The 14,370-nt window shown below is 45.3% G+C and overlaps 1 protein-coding gene across 9 annotated transcripts in view; it reads left to right on the top strand.

The window, feature by feature from the left end:
- Positions 1–14,370, top strand: part of LOC108933501 (rap1 GTPase-activating protein 1-like) — a 93,830-nt gene that overhangs the window by 14,825 nt on the left and 64,635 nt on the right. For 8 of the 9 annotated variants that reach the window (XR_001966069.2, XM_018750607.2, XM_018750606.2 and 5 more), the window contains exon 1: positions 8,806–8,962. The exons of the other annotated variant lie outside the window; for it this stretch is intronic. Coding sequence is in view for 7 of the 8 variants with exons in the window: in XM_018750607.2 (XP_018606123.1) it covers positions 8,919–8,962 (44 nt within the window). In the remaining variant the exon portion in view is untranslated. Of the gene's footprint in view, positions 1–8,805; positions 8,963–14,370 lie in introns of those variants that run through there. 9 annotated transcript variants of the gene reach the window in all.

Here is a 14,370-nt window from a genome sequence, read left to right as displayed (position 1 = left end):
GATAATTGCGCATTGATCGACTTTCTGCATGTCTGGCACTGCAGTTAAAGTGCCAGTTAAAGGGAAGATGAATTCTCCCTTTAAGAATGCCCTGGACTGCGCTTGCCATCGTGGTGCTGTCCCAGGTGCTGAAGCTCAAAGTCACACTTACACCTTCCATAAAACTTCATTACATTATGTCAGATTGCTTTACTTTTCTTAGCTACTTGAAAGGCATTTTTGCCCAGAGTCAGTTATGTTAATCACTACGCTCAAGGGTGCAACGACAGACTGGCTTCAGGGATTTGACCTGGGATCTTCGGACAGCTTTTCGCCCTGGTATCATAAACAGCAGAGAAGTAGAAGATGCAAGTGAGCAATAAGTTCATCTTTGTTAAGGTGGTTAACTAAACAGTAGTTTATTAGCTTTGTCATAGATAATATTATATTTCTCTTATATTACAATATAAACAACCTTAAAGCAGTTTATTTAGACTTCAATTTTTACGAGTTGTAATCAGTGAAATTCTGGATTTTTAGCTTGGTTTCTTTGAGATGTTTTCTTCCTTAGGCTGCAAAAGAAAGTGGGGAACATACTTTATATTGAAAAAAAAAATTAAGGTTAGAAATTTACATTTATTTATCTGACTCTTTTCTCTGAAGCAACTTATACTGTTAATCTGCCTCCACTTATTTACCCATTTATACAGCTGGGTGATTTTAAGTACATACCTTGCTCAAGGGTACTGCAGCCGGAGGTGAGATTTCAACCTGCAATCTGGGTCCAAAGGCAGCACCTCTAACCACTACACTACAAGCTGTTTAAGACACTTTTCATAAAGCAGTGGGAAACGGCTATTTATCATTACGACAGCAATTGTTATTCTGGGTTTTGTTGATTTCAGAAGAGAGCTGTGTTTGTTATTTGAGCAGTTTTGCATCTCGTTCTTCGGGGTCCCCGAGCGATAGCGCTGTGACGTTTTGTCCAGTGGCAGAAAGTGAAATAAAGCTTTCTCCACACTTTCCATGGACGACAAGGCAGCTGCAGCATGACAGCGCAGCACATCTCACTGTATGAGGACTAGACTGACCTTCACGTGCTTTAACGTGTCTGCAATGCCTGGTTTGCCTCTGAGCTCCCATACTCCAGTGCACCTCAGAGACAAAATGAGACATAAATCTATATAAAACTCTTTATTGCCATTAGAACTCTATGAACAAGGCTTAAAAATTATTCATTCGTTTTATGTTTCAGTCCTTTTCTCTCAGTTTAGCTGGAGCCAATTACATGTTTGTCGTGTATGCTTTCAGAGCACAGCACCAGCCTGGGAGGGGTGAACATGCACACACAGATGCAGGCTCACTATGGGTGCCTGAGCTGAGAGTAGGTGGTGCTGTGATGGGGGGGGGGGGTCACGACCCCTCTGGGAACAAGGGAACTAGACCTGACTAGAAGGGGACGGACGGACACACACACACACACACCACTCGTTGCAAGCAGGGTTGTGGTGAGCCAGAGCCTAACGCAGCAACACAGGGTTCAAGGCTGGAGAGGACATACCCAGGATAGGACACCAGTCCGCCACAGTGCACCCCAAGCGGGACTCGAACCCCAGACCCACCAGGGAGCAGGCACAGGCCAAACCCGCTGCACCACTGCATCCACTAGAGGGCCACTGTTACCTTATATACTTTTAGAAAAGAGTTATAAAAGTACACCCACCACCATCTTTTCCTCCACATCGAGATTGTCATACGGAGGCACAGCAGGTCAGTTCAGTCCTTACAGTTCCTGAACTGCTCAGTGGGTATGGGGTTCAAGTCCAGCTCAATGTCCGGAGAGTTTTTCTCACCGTGTTCACTCTTAGACACGCATGGAAGAAAGCACTAGTAAACCAGTTCTATACCTCCCTTGCCTTGGAACTGAGGCGAGTGAATACTTTGAGTCCGACTCACCTCGATCAAACATCTACTGGGGCAGCTGATGGTGTTTTTAAATTGAAACTGTGCTCTTCTGGATATTCTCCAGAAACAAGTTGTTGTGCCCCCCGCTGACAGTAGGGGTGGCTGTTGTCCCAAGGAGCTTTAGGTTCTCTTTTTCACTATTTGTGAACATTACCTTAAAGTGGGGTCGCAATAGTCCCGAGTCTGTCCTACAAACACGAGGTGATAGGCTAGTCAGGATACACCCTCGACAGAACAGCAGTCCATCATGGGGCAATCACACACATTCATTAGTTTCTTCGTTCATACACTCCGAAAGGGCAGTTTAGACTCAACAATCTGCCTGAAACATGTTTCTTTGCACTGTGGGAGGAAACTGGGAAACAAAACCTCCACGCAGACTGACCAGGCATTGAAATTATGTCAAGTCACCCATTTTAGGCCCACTGCACCATTGTGCCACCTTTATCGCTGTTATTTGCATGTAATTTTGCCTCTTATTCTCCCCCTTGCCTATATAAACCGATACAAAATTTACCAAAAAAAAAAACTATGTAGGCTACATAATTTATTTATTACACATTTTTCAAAAATGATTTACATGGAAAAAAACCCTTTGGATTTTTTTGATTTATATAGTCTCTTATGATTTTCTGTTAAGCAATTTTTATTATTTATAGCCACTGGACTTTGGGTTTAACTTGAGTATTGTGCCTTTAGTTAACTGCATGGGTGCAGTTAGCAAACAAATGTGCACTATCAGATATTTATCAGTTATGTGAGTGCGTGACAAGCTTACACCAAGCTTTTTGTTGATTTTTACAGCAAGTAATTTAAAATTACTCTGCAGTAGCAGTGTTTTGTTCAGTATGTATGGTCAGATATGTCGTTATAGAAATGTGATTTTCGTGAAGAGCATGTCTTGTGATGTGTAAGTCCTGGAACATCTGCTTAGGGATGACAGGAACCAGATGCTCTCAGTCTGAGATGCAGTAAAATCAGCTCTGGAGCCCAGATTTAAACTCCAGAGAAACCACCTGCCAGCTTTCCGTGCCAAATAATTCTTTCCAGAGAATTTTGTGATATACTGCTGTGTGGCAAGAAGTGTTTTTTTTTTTTTTTAACGCACGAGGTCTATTGATGTGTATGTCTTTTAAGAATAAGAAGCACCGAATCTCGATTGATCCCTGGTGCCCTGGGGGATCAGGTGAAACTAGACCGATGATTTCTTTTTAGCTTTATTTCCCAGTCTGTCTTTGTCAGAGCTCCAGAGCAAAGTTTCAATTCTGTGTGTCAATAGCGCAGGGAAGTGTGCAGTAAACATACTGAAATAGGAAGAAACCATCCATCACACAGACTTGTGGCCATTGAGAGAAAAACAGTGTGGGTTTGACCATGTCAATCTGTTCTAACTAAAACACTGATGATCGATGGACCACAGGACAGTTTCAGGTCGCCTTCAGCTACAAAGCTTGTGGAAAGAAGACATAGTGACACATTGGACCCGCAAACAGATGAAGGGTTTTTCGAGCCATCAAACGAAACAGACTTTGGAAGAATTGGACAGTGGCTGATAAAGTGCTGCCATTGGGAGGTGAGGCAGTCAGAAGAGCAGATATCACCTAAATCAGTCACTCAGCATCAATAGCCAGTTGTCTAGTGCAGGGTTGCTGCGGTCTAGTGTCTATCCTGGAAGCACAGCACTTGAGGCAGTCCCATCACAAAGCAATCACATACTCATTTAAATATCATTAAAGATGTTTTTCAGTCACAGGGCATCAGCAAGCCTACATTCACTTGCAGTGATGTTCATATGATTTGGATAACGTGTGGAATGCGGCGTAGCTGTATTATTGTAATGTAGCCGTATGCCATACTGTTAGGCAAGCGATAGGGGTTATGATTATGTTTGTTTTGATAGGACCATTGATGAACATTATGTGAGAACAGCCAAAACATCTAATATCTCATGAACAATGCCTTGTCACACGGACTTGAACACCTTCATATGTTCACACACACTTTATTTTCTGTTAAGGGAACAGCACTGAGTCACAACAACACAGAGACAGGAACAGTACACGGAGCAATAAGTACATCCATAAACGTTAAAGCAGAGCAAAAGGGTAGAGTACTTTGCAGGTGTCATCCAGTAGCTCTATCGAAGAAGTTCCAGAAGGGTGTCTAGATGTTTCAGTGTTCGTTGGCGTTATCATGCAAATTAAATGTTAATTTTTCTAATGGAAGAAAGTTAAACGTTTTTGTAATCCACATATTTACAGAAGGAACTTCAGGTGTGGACCATAGCAATAAAATGCATTTTCTCGCCCTGTATGTAACAGTAATCAAACTATTCTCCATAATGGGGCCACATCTTTTGAAACACAACACGCACATCCCAAAATCCTCGATAAACTTCTTACCGCTTTCACCGGAGACGAGTCATGATGTCAGCAACTCTTACTCGGTGGCTAGCGCTCTACGATGGGCCATACCTGGAAGCTTTGCCACTGATTCTTCACAGATACATTCACATGCGGCTCACGCTTCCGAAGGTGCCGCGCAGCCCTAACCCACTCAGGGGTGAAGGTTGCAAACCTCGAGGAAGGAGAGCGACCTCACAGAACAAAGAAGCCTTTGATGCCAGGCGTGTGCCCGCCCCTCCCGCTGCCCCCGTGGGGTGAGCACGCATGGGAGTGGGCGCCTCCTGGGGGTGGACCGAACAACACCGCTTTTCTTCTGTCCCGTTCGTCTTGCCATCCTGGCTCTCCCACTAATGAGTGGCCTGTGAAAGGACGCAGTGTTGCGTGGTGGCTCCTGCGGGAGTGTGGGCGGCAGAGACGTGTGGGACAGATGTAAACATCTCACGGCCACGGAGTGGAAAGTGCCCCGGCCAGGTGACCTCCTTTCCCACTCGGGTGCGTGTGCTGTTTGTGGAAACCTGAAGTGCTTCGGTTCCTGAACCGGTTGGTGGCACGTCTCCTCCACTGGTAATCCAGCCCTTATCATAACATGGATCCAAACTTAACCAAACACAACCACCGAATAACGACCTGCTCTTTGTACGTCGCAACACAGCTACTTAATAGAAAGTAAAGGCTCTTGGCTTAAAGGCTTACTTATTTGTAATGTGTTCTGCAAAGTGTATTACCTTTTATATATTTCCTTATTCTGGAAAGCCTGAAAAAGATTTTTTGCACTGTTTTTCCCATGTGCACTGGGAGTATCTTTATCACCTTGAAAATAACCTTGAGAAATCAACTATTCAGCCTGATATCTTACAAATATTTTAGAATATCCAACCACATGGTGGTGTGGACGTTTTTAACTGTTGTGTAAATGGCATATAGTGTGAAGAGACACACTCAGTCTTGAAAAGCATCATATTACAGGTGCTATTATTTTGTTTTTTAACTCAGGGTGAGTTACAGTTTAACCCATTTTTATAGTAGTTCACTGGTGGAGTGCCTCTCAGAGGTACCAATGCAAGGCCCTTCCTGAGGCTCAAACACACACTGTCTGAAACCGCTTGTCCCAAGGGTGGTCACGGCGAACCAGAGCCTAACCCAAAACGCAGGGCGTAGGTTGGAGTGGGAGGGGACACACCCAGGATGGGACGCCAGTCCATCACAAGGCACCCCAAGCAGGACTCGAGCCCCAGACCCACCCGAAAGCAGGACCCGGTCAAAGCTGCTGCACCGAGGCTCAAACAAGCCTGTAATAATTATTCTACATGCTGCATTGCTGGATTTGGTTCCGTTCTCTCTATTCTTGTTCAAGTCGTCTTTTGCCAAGTGTCACTTACCATGAAATCGCACAGAAAGCTAAATGTAAATACTTGAGGGTGTCACAGTATGCCAAATGACCTGTGCTAGGTCAGTAGAAGCTGGTAGCAGAGTAGTTAAGGGCATGGCCTTGTAACCGTAAGGTTGCTCACTCAACCGTGCTCTGCTATAGACCGCTGAGGATTTACTCTGTATGACTGTAGTAAAAATACTCAGCTTTGTAAATGGGTAAAAGATTGTAACTCCTTTTGGATGAAAGTATCAGCTAAGCAAGAAATTTATTAATTAAATAGTGTAACAGCCTTTGCAGTACTGAAAGATCCTCTGTTAATCGATCCTACATAACTTGGTACTTTTAATGACAATTTTTTGGTGAATGTTTTTTTTTCTCTTCCAAAATGAGTCTGAAGTTTAAATACAAAATTTGAATCACTCCCCAAAACATGGAAATATCAGTGTCTGAGAGTTAGGTGGAGGTGCAGCAACTCATGCAATCTCACTGGATGTGTTTTGTGTAGGGTTTTTTTAAAATTATTTTTTTATTTGAATATTTAAATTTTTATGAGTCACTATATTTGGTTTATTTCACCCTCACTAATGGGTGTGGAACGGATCCCTTCCTGCAGCGATGGGTCTCCGTGACCCAACTTTGTACAAGGACAGTCACCGCAGAACCTGCACTGTAGACATCACCACATGTGAGTCTTCATTAAGTTGAGGTTTTCGTTTTCGTTGCTTTTATGTGGAGCCAAGCAGACTTTATCTTTTGTGTTACATTCCACTGAAGCCTGGCATTCTTCACATATCTTCATAACTCATTTTGGGTCAAATGTTTGTTTATATATAAGAACTGTTTGACTGTGGTTTATACCATTGACTAGAATGCCTGGTGTTAAAAACTATATAATGTAAAACGTACATAATAAAATTCAGGTAAGGCATATGTCTGAGGAACTGTGCCACGGGTATAGATGTGGGAAACAGTTTTTTTTTTTTTTTTTTTAATTTTTCCTCTTCAGTGATTTTATATTACCCTGTGTTACAACTGTCATTGTGCGCGTATTTAATTGGTTGCACAATTTGCAGGTTGATCGCTTAATGGAGTGTGTGTTTGAAGAATGGCGTGTTTGTGTGCCGCGTCGCACTCAGCTCGGTGTCTTTTGTCAGAGAGCATTGAAATATTGTTTTGTGAATCCACATAAAGTCTCATTAGGTTGTTTTAATGGTCAAGGTAAAATGCTTGCTCCTTTAGCACCAGTTCACTTATATTTATTTAGCTGATCCTTAACTCCATAGCAACTTACAATATTAAGTTGCTTACAATGATTTACCCAGCTGGGTAATTTTCTCAGCGTCAGTTCATTGTAGATACATTACTCAGGGGTACTGTAGCTGCACATGCATGAGATTTGAACTGTGATCATAGGATCCAAAGACAGCAACTCTCACCACCACCACACTGTGCAGGAAAGTGCTGCTCGGGACCAAATATCATCCTGCGTAAGCGCAGAGTCCAGATTAGTGATTGTGTCACCATGGACAAAAAGTACACACACACACACACACACACACACACACAGACAGAGTCTGAAACTGCTTGTCCCAAGCAGGGTCGCAGCGAACCAGAGCCTAACACAGGGCACAAGGCTGGAGGGGGAGGAGACACACCCAGGGCGGGACACCAGTCCATCACAGGGCACCTCAAGTGGGACTCGAACCCCAGACCCACCAGAGAGCAGGATGCAGTCAAACTTCCTGCATTACTGCACCCCCTGGACAAAAAAAATAATTAATCTGAATTTATCTACAGGGTGCTATTTATTTTCAAAACATAGAAGAACTGGTTCAGCTCTTATGAAATTTCAAGCTTTTAGAGTTGAAATTTTACTCTAATCTGGCAAGAGTCGGGGACACATGTCTGTTTATATGGAGAACAGGAAGACTCGTCTCAAGGTCAAACTTTGGCTGTTCGCGTTTCCATAACAAATTGTTCCATTGAGGATTTTGTTAGGCTTCTTTTTTCTTTTTCTTAATTTAATTCAAAGGAATTTGATTAAGATTATTATCTGTTTGCATCTATATACATATGTTCATGGCATACCTATGTATGTGTGGGTGTTTGTGGTGTTATTTATTTATGTCCCCTATTGACACTGATTTCTATTAAAATCAAGGCTGAATAACTGACATGTTTTGGAAAAAAAAATTTTTTTTTTCCAGTCATCAAGTACTTCTGAATGTTGTTTTGAAGAAAAAAAAATGGGCAGTGATTTAGGATAGTTTTATATTGTTGTGGTTCTGATTTGATTGAAAGTCCTGCCTTGGCCACCATCCAGTGAAACACTACAGAGATGGTTTGGGCTTCCTGAATTGAGAAGCCTCTTGAGAGGTTGATCAGGACACAGACACCGCAGCAGTACAAGTTATGAATCAATAAAACACTGAAGAGGTTCCACGGGTTCAATCGCATTAAGAATGGGGCTCAGACTGTGAAAAATCCCTGGAGGTTATGGCAAGGATAAACGAACACAGGGTGTTTCAGGTACCAGGGACATGCAAGACGTTGCAGAAGACTGCTAGTGCACCCGAGGGTTTACCATCTCCAAAGCTTCACTCGTTTTTCTTTCAAAAGCTTTGCTATTTTTTCAAAGTGTCTAACTTACTTTCATTGACTATTTATATCTTCACCGTACTTTATAAACATTGTTGACTCACATCCAGGAAAGGTCTACCTCTCATTCCAAAACAATGGTTGAATATGAGTTGTCACTCGAGCGGCGTGAACAAAATATTGAAATTGCTATTCAGAGCCAACAATTACACCTTAATCACACAGGTGTGTTAAAAGAGTCCACTCTTGTTTGACTGTTTGCAAATCCATTCAAAAACACTGAAGTGAAGAGGGCGCCATGGCGGTTGACTGGTTGCTATGGCAACCGGAAGTGGTCAGCCTCCCCCCCACTTTATGGCGTAAGAGGGAGGAGAGAGAAAGTGTATCAAGATGACTGGTAAAGGGGAGGGAGAGAGAGAGAGCGAGCGAGCGTGAGCACGAGGGTGTGTGCGTGTGTGTGCGTGCTTCTCGCAGTCACACTCAGCGAGCCCGGCACGCGTGTGGGAGAGGGAGGTAGGAAGCAGTGGCTTTTCAGATCTGCGGCTGTCTGCTTAAGAGTTGCTGGACTTACGACGCACGGCCGAGTCTGTACAGGCGGGATGCCGCAGCGCAAGAGGAGCTTCACTTTTGGAGCCTATGGGGGGTAAGGAAAAAAAAAAATTCACCTAGTTTTCTTTTTTAAATGCATCAGCCTCCTTTAATTCACGCTTGCAACTGTTGCACGTGACTCATGATTAATAAGGGTATTGGAGCGTGTAACTGGAGATGCTCAGCGGACTTTAGAGTGCTTGTGTCTTCATCCCTCATTACATTTTTCCTGCAAGTACATTACTAACTTATACTGCGGTATTTACTGCAATAATCCCATGAGAGCGTGGTGCACCCCATGCGCCATGTCAGTTAACTAGACCCCCGGGGAGACGGTGCTGACCGCTTGGTGGAAGAGCCATCCTCCCCCAGCCGTGAAAGTTCATTAAGATTGGCCCTAGACACCGCCTGGTACGCTCACGAGTAGATTAAACAAATCCAAAACTGATGACCTCATACATGGACTCCCCGACTTGCATCTGCGTGCTACTGTACTTCACACCAACAAATCGTTTCGTACTGTGAGGTTACCGCTTGTTTTCATTTGACCCGCATCAACAATAAGGGTCATGCAGCCGATAGCGTGGCGCGAACAGCGCCCTGCTGTGATTCCTCTAGCTGGTTGTAAAGTTTTCCCAGCAACACCCTGTCTGTTGTGCATTAGGGCCAGACCCAGCAGGCTTTCCCACTCAGAAAAGTTCAGCGTGGACAGCAAAATCAGCTGGTTCACAGTCCAGTTTGAGCAGAAACCCCCCTGGACTGGACCTGAGGGACCGGCAAAGATGTGCTGGTTGGCATGAGCAGCTGCATCCCTCACAGCAGTGCCACAGTGCTGGCGAGCCTGTTTCCCAGCCTCCTGCTGCTCCGGGAAATGGAAACTGGCAAAGGGGATCTGAAACACGCTAATAGTGTGTTTCTCACACACAATGAACCTGCACCTTATCTTTTCTTCACAATAACTGACAGTGTTACTATTATTATTATTATTATTATTATTATTATTATTATTACTGGGGGTGCAGTGGCGCAGCGGGCTGGGGGCTGGGCTGAGTCCTGCTCTCTGGTGGGTCTGGGATTCAAGTCCTGCTTGGGGTGCCTTTTGATGGACTGGCGTCCCGTCCTGGGTGTGTCCCCTCCCCCTCCAGCCTTGTGTCCCGTGTTGCTGGGTTAGGCTTTGGCTTGCTGCGACCCCGTACGGGATAAGGGGTTTCAGACTGTCTGCATCTGTGTGTGGGTATATTATTATTATTTACCCATTTATACAGCAGGGCAGTTTTACTGCATCACTTAAGGGTAACTACCTTACTCTACCTTACCAGCAGAAGGTGGAATTCAAACTTGGGTGCTCTGAGCCCAAAAATGCTGCCTCTAATCACATGCTGCCCAGGATTTTAAGAGGACTCTTTGGAATATTTAGAAAAGCATTTTAATTATTATTTAGTTTATGTCTGATTTTTGCATCCCTTTGTATAATGCTGATCTTCACAGCACCGTCTACGACCACATCTGCCAAACCAGCTGGTCGCTGGTGATCCAGTAGCGTTTCAGACTGCAGTTTTCTTCTGCACTTGTTCTCCGTCCCGGCAGTTTTCTGCTATATGATTTATTCCCTGTTGCTCCCCGGCTTCCGAGGTTCACTCCACAACCAGCGGCTCCAGCAAGGAAACATGCTGGATATACATGGGCTGCTCCGGGAAAGCAGCGCTTTGAGAAATGAGTCCTACCATTCTGTACATTAAGGCATGGCCTTTTTTTTTTTTTTTTGTTTCTGGGTGCCTCCGAACGTGATGCCCCCCCCCCCCCCCTTACGTCGCTTGTCTCGTTGGCTAATGGGAAGTGGATGGTAGAGTATTAGATGCACGCAGTGTTTGCTCTGAATTTTTAAGCTTATCATATGAATTCAGTGTTTCCGCCAAATTTAAATTGGGAAACTCAATTTTTCAGAGCATCTCACAGTCTCCAATGGAATTTTATTTAATCGCTTTGATTTAATGTTCATAAAGGAAGTCGAGCAGCGTGGGAATTTCCAGAAGAATACTTAGCAGTAAGTGGAATGGCCCTCATTGAAGGTTTCAGTTATGAGCTGCGCCGTTTCATGGACATCAGCAGTTTCCTTAGCGTTATGTTCTTTCAGCGCCAGCAGCGGTCTGCACGAAACGGAAGGTAAAGAAACGAGCAAACTCGGACGGAACGCGGAGAGTGCAACCTTCAGCTCCAGGGACCCTCCAAGGTTGTTTTGTTTACGTGCAGTCGGAGCTGAAGGTCGCCGGTCCGTCGCCGTGGAGCTGACTTCCAGCTTCCACGTGCAGGTTAATGCTTGTTGACGTCTCACTCAGATACAGCGTTGGCAGGATCGTAATGACGCTGGCCTTTTTAATACACTTTCAGGCTTATTTTTCAACCTCTCTGCTGCTCACCTACACACACACATTGTAACTGAAACCACTTGTCCCGAGCAGGGTCGCGGTGAACCGGAGCCTAACCCGGCAACACAGGGAGCAAGGCTGGAAGGGGAGGGGACACACCCAGGACGGGACACCACTCCGTCATAAGGCACCCCCAGCGGGGCTCGAACCCCGGACCCACTGGACAGCAGGCCCTGGCCAAACCCACCACGCTGGTGGGGGGTGGGGGGGCTACTCACCTAATCTGGGAAAAAATGCCAACATTTTTTCTAAAGTGGCTTAGAGCGTTAAGCTACTTACAACGATGTACCCATCCATGCAGCCGGATCTTTTTTTTTTTTTTTTTTTGTATCAGTTGAGCGCAGTTACCTTGGCCAAGAATACTGCAGCAGGGACAGGGATTCAAACTTGACTGCTTTTAGTGTAAGGCAGCGGCTCCCTCCACTTGCTACCTGTTATATATGTCTGTGCACAGATTTTTCTTCTCCTTTCTATTGTCACAGGTGGGAATCAACAGAGTTCAACAGACGCACTGCCTTGTTTGCTGTTCGCCTCGGCGGCTGCTGGTGTCATGTTTAAGGACCTGAAGTTGTGAGCAAAAGGTTGCAGGATTTTTGAACCCTTGAGAAAGGTGCTTAACCTGTACCTAACCTCCGCTTAGAGAGAGATGTTGGACAAGCAGTTAAATAACGACGGCTCTAGCTTGTGCCCAAGGTAACGACCCCGGTGCGAGCGTCCTGCGATTTCGATCAGGGCCCCACTTTGGCATGGATTTGGCAGGCCCTCGAGATGCCGTGAGACCACTTCAGAACCTCTCCCAGGAGACGACCGCAAAGCGCACGACCCTCGAGAGCCCTTCAGGAGCGCGCTTCAGAGCCCACGCCGCTTCGGGCTCTCGCTCAGAGTGCCTCTCTCCCGTTTCGCGGCGAACCGCCCGCCCTTCGTCGGCACCCTGCGGCAGGAGGGCGAGACCGCCGTAGACCTGAATCTGAGCTCTTCCGTTACATGAGGTCTGCCATAGTAGCGGCTTTGGCCCAGAGTGTCAGGAGAGTGCAAATACGGAGGCGCCGTTGTGCGGATGCGCAGGCCGGCCACACCGTGCCTTTTTGTGCTCCAAGTGTACACGGCATCACCGTCCTCCAGTTCCCCATATTCACTCGCCTCATACGCATTTCTGCTCCGCTGGTATTCAAACGCTGCATTCTGCATTGTGGAAAACGAGGTCGTCTGGGGTGTTCTAAAACAATTTGCGTTACGCGGTACCGTTTAAATTTGCTGATGAAATAGACGCGTTTTTCTTCGCTTCTTTCTCCGCCTTCGTAACCTCACGGTAAGTGTTTTAAGGGAAACGTCGTAAAATTTTAAAGGAGAGCGGAGAGTGTTCTGCTTAGTTGTGGATTTAGGGTTAGGAATTAAAATTGTGGGATCAAGTTATTTTGTGGATTTTTACTTCTATTATGACACCACATTGCATGTTTATGAAGTTTTATTCCCGAAAATAAACTATAAGCACGCTTTAGGAAAGGAACTTTTTTTGGCGCCGACTTGAAGAAGTTATTTTGGGCACCACCCGGTATCAAGGTCACGTTCGGAATTTACGGAAAATAAGTGACTTGTGAAGACCGACTGAAATAAAGTGCGAAGGATTAACGTAAAACACAGCAAGGGCGTTAGTGAAAAGCGCGGTGACCGAGCCGCTCGGAGGCCGTACGTCTTCGCTGAAAAGCTTCTCCTCCGATGGCGTCGAAAAAAATTTGATAATGCTTTCCAGAAGCTGTGTGTGTGTGTTCAGAAACAGAATGTCAGATATGCAATCTTTATCTCGCTTAAACGTTCTCATTTAATTTCCTTGTCTAAATGCCAAAAATGTTTTCTTAGTGTGCTTTATATTTTCACTTCATTTGGCAAGTGAAATTATTAATCCAGACACGTTTGGTTTTGTCTCCAAACGAACACCGGAGACACATTTTAAATTGTCGGGCTGTTTTAAATTACATCACTGCTCTTACACTTGGAGATAGAACTGTAAGTAAGAAAGATGGATCATAATGTCCGGTTAACGTGGCACGAATGAAGGACGGGATTCCTCGTTTTGTGTGCCGAGTCAGATCTTCTGGAGAATCGATGTTCTGTCGAGTGAGTTCCCACTTCGCCCACATCCTTGCTGGTTTGCAAAAGAACCTTCATCCATATTAGACTTAATACATTTCAGGGGGGTGCGGTGGCGCAGTGGGTTGGACCGGGTCCTGCTTTCCACGGGGTCTGGGATTCGAGTCCTGCTTGGGGTGCCTTGCAATGGACTGGCGTCCCGTCCTGGGTGTGTCCCCTCCCCCTCCGGCCTTACGCCCTGTGTTACCAGGTAGGCTCCGGTTCCCTGTGACCCCGTATGGGACAAGCGGTTCCAAAATGTGTGCGTTTCGCATAAATGGTACGCAAATTTTTGTAGAGCCCCAAAACATCTTAACTGTGGGTGTTTTATGCAGAAAACGAGGCCAAGATTAATCAAACCTGTTTAGATAGTGGAATTTTCTCCTTCTGTTCTGTTGCTGTTTTTTTTAGCTACAAATGTTCTCTTCGCTGGTTTTTTGCTGTTTAAACTCCGTCTCAACTTTACACGAGAGAGCCCCTCGTTATTATTTTTTCGGGAGGAAAAATATGTAAAAATGGATTTTCATGTGTGACTCATGCTTTTGAATACACAGCAGACCAACACATATACCCAGCGAAATACACCAGCCTCCTCCCAGGTGACTCATGATACCTCCGGATACCCCCTCAGCTCGTCTCACTTTCGTATTTCGCTTTTCCCTGTCCGTTAACATCTTGCACCATTCTAGTATATATTGACATACTTTGCTGTTTATTGTTCTTTTTTTTTTATTAATTACTATGTTTTGTTCATAAACAACGGGGGGTGCAGTGGGTTGGACCGGGTCCTGCTCTCCGGTGGGTCTGGGGTTCGAGTCCCACTTCGGGTGCCTTGCGACGGACTGGCGTCCCGTCCTGTGTGTCCCCCTCCCGGCCTTGCGCCCTGTGTTGCCAGGTTAGGCTCTGGCTC

This window comes from Scleropages formosus, chromosome 2, assembly GCF_900964775.1.
Source record: "Scleropages formosus chromosome 2, fSclFor1.1, whole genome shotgun sequence".
In the NCBI taxonomy this organism is placed as follows: Eukaryota; Metazoa; Chordata; class Actinopteri; order Osteoglossiformes; family Osteoglossidae; genus Scleropages; species Scleropages formosus.
Note: the sequence above shows the minus strand (reverse complement) of the source record. Positions and strands in the feature narration are given on the sequence as shown.